At 35.7% G+C, this 1,314-nt stretch overlaps 1 protein-coding gene across 1 annotated transcript; it reads left to right on the top strand.

The window, feature by feature from the left end:
* The first annotated feature begins 213 nt into the window (after nt 1–213).
* Nucleotides 214–924, top strand: LOC132058351 (21 kDa protein-like). The gene has a single exon (XM_059450886.1). The coding sequence runs from the start codon at nt 285–287 to the stop codon at nt 867–869; it is 585 nt and encodes a 194-aa protein (XP_059306869.1). The 5' UTR covers nt 214–284; the 3' UTR covers nt 870–924.
* The last annotated feature ends 390 nt before the right edge of the window (nt 925–1,314 follow it).

Genomic DNA, 1,314 nt, shown 5'->3' with positions numbered 1-1,314 from the left:
TATGTGTTTCCTAGATATATTAATTGGCCTTGGTATTTGAGAATATTACTAATTCATTGAATGCCGTCCAATCAAGCACCCCGTGCTATCTACTTTTTGCTTTTTGCATTTTTTGTGGAACAATCAATATTTTGAACCAAAACCCGTGACTGTAAAATGAGCCCCACAAAGTCGATATGCACAAGAAGTATTAAAATAATGTAGGAACATTACATCTTTATAAGAAAGTGCAAGAACCTTTTGCTCACCATTCATCCCAAATCCCTTTTGCCCCATCATTGAATATGGATTCCACTATTTCATTTTTCTACTTCATTGTAATATCTACATTCATATGCTCATCAACAGCAACAAGAGACCTAGCCAAAAAATCAGAAATCGATACATCTGAGTTCATTAAGACATCTTGTGGGACAACATTGTACCCCAAATTGTGCATTGAAACACTCTCACCTTACTCAAATTCCATCCAAACAAGCCCTATGGAATTGGCCAATTCAGCACTTACAGTGAGCTTAAAAGGGGCTAAGTCAACCACAAACAAAATCTCAAAAATGTCCAAAGAACAAAACTTAGGTCCAGCAGAAGCACATGCCTTAACGGACTGTGTGGAGAACATGGAAGACTCCGTGGATGAGCTACAGAAATCTTTGTTGGAGATGAAGAATTTAAATGGACCTGATTTTGAAGAGAAAATGGGAAATGTAATGACATGGGTAAGTGCCGCTTTGACAGATGAAGATACTTGTATGGATGGTTTTGAAGGCAATAATGGGAAAGTTAAGGCCACTATTAGGAATTGCATTGTTAATGTGGCTCAGTTAACTAGCAATGCTTTAGCTCTTACCAAAAATCTTTCCTCCTCTTAGCAGATTAATTAATTCACCTGTGTAATTCATTCTTCTCACTTATTGAAAAACAAAACAGAGTTTTTCTATTCTCTTCCTTTGTTTTTGTTGTGTATTTTCCACTTTCAAGAGGAAAAATTGCGGTTGCGAAGGCCTTCTTGAATCAAAGTTCATATCAACCGGGGTAATTAACCTAGCAAATGCATAAAATTAATTAAAAGCTTAATTTTCAAATGGTCATCGAACTTAAGGCAAACAATTTCCTATTTCTCCATATAAATTCAATTTGAAGTGCAATGAACCGTAATTTCAAGAAAGCAAAGCTATCCGAACTTGGCACATTTGAAACTGGATTCAAGTCTTTTATAACAACTTTAAAATAAAATTTAAGTTGAAACTGACTCCGGGATTCAGTCTTCATAGCAACCATAACTATGTCTCCAAATGAATCCGAATCCAAATCCGA

Source organism: Lycium ferocissimum, chromosome 5 (assembly GCF_029784015.1).
Source record: "Lycium ferocissimum isolate CSIRO_LF1 chromosome 5, AGI_CSIRO_Lferr_CH_V1, whole genome shotgun sequence".
Lineage (NCBI taxonomy): Eukaryota > Viridiplantae > Streptophyta > Magnoliopsida > Solanales > Solanaceae > Lycium > Lycium ferocissimum.
Note: the sequence above shows the minus strand (reverse complement) of the source record. Positions and strands in the feature narration are given on the sequence as shown.

What these genes read in the sequence shown, in the direction of transcription:
- LOC132058351 (XM_059450886.1), top strand. Translation starts at nt 285, where the DNA reads ATGGATTCCACTATTTCATTTTTCTACTTCATTGTAATATCTACATTC.